Source organism: Phaethon lepturus, unplaced genomic scaffold (genome assembly GCF_000687285.1).
Source record: "Phaethon lepturus isolate BGI_N335 unplaced genomic scaffold, ASM68728v1 scaffold45616, whole genome shotgun sequence".
Classification (NCBI taxonomy): domain Eukaryota; kingdom Metazoa; phylum Chordata; class Aves; order Phaethontiformes; family Phaethontidae; genus Phaethon; species Phaethon lepturus.
Genome location: NW_010549224.1, coordinates 1 through 209, shown reverse-complemented (window position 1 = coordinate 209; position 209 = coordinate 1). Strand labels below are relative to the sequence as shown.

The following is a 209-nucleotide window of genomic DNA, read 5'->3' as shown; positions in this document are numbered from 1 at the left end:
TTGGTTGGTGGACATAATGGCTGCCTGTTGCCCCCCTCCAGGTTCACCTCTGTGAAGTGGAGGGGATGGAGCAGTTCATGGGCAAGGACTTTGCCCTGGAGGGCTTAGATACCAGCTCCAACTGCCCCATGCTGGTGGCTGTGAAGATGCTGCGAGCGGATGCCAACAAGAATGCCAGGTACGGGCAGGGGGGTGCATGTGCCCTGGCA

At 59.3% G+C, this 209-nt stretch overlaps 1 protein-coding gene across 1 annotated transcript in view; it reads left to right on the top strand.

Annotated features, from left to right (window-relative positions):
- Positions 1-178, top strand: part of LOC104623188 (discoidin domain-containing receptor 2-like) — a gene marked incomplete at both ends in the record, with an annotated part of 2,794 nt that extends 2,616 nt beyond the window's left edge. The window contains one exon of the mRNA XM_010290196.1: positions 42-178. Coding sequence (XP_010288498.1) covers positions 42-178 — 137 coding nt within the window. The remainder of the gene's footprint in view (positions 1-41) is intronic.
- Positions 179-209: the final 31 nt, after the last annotated feature.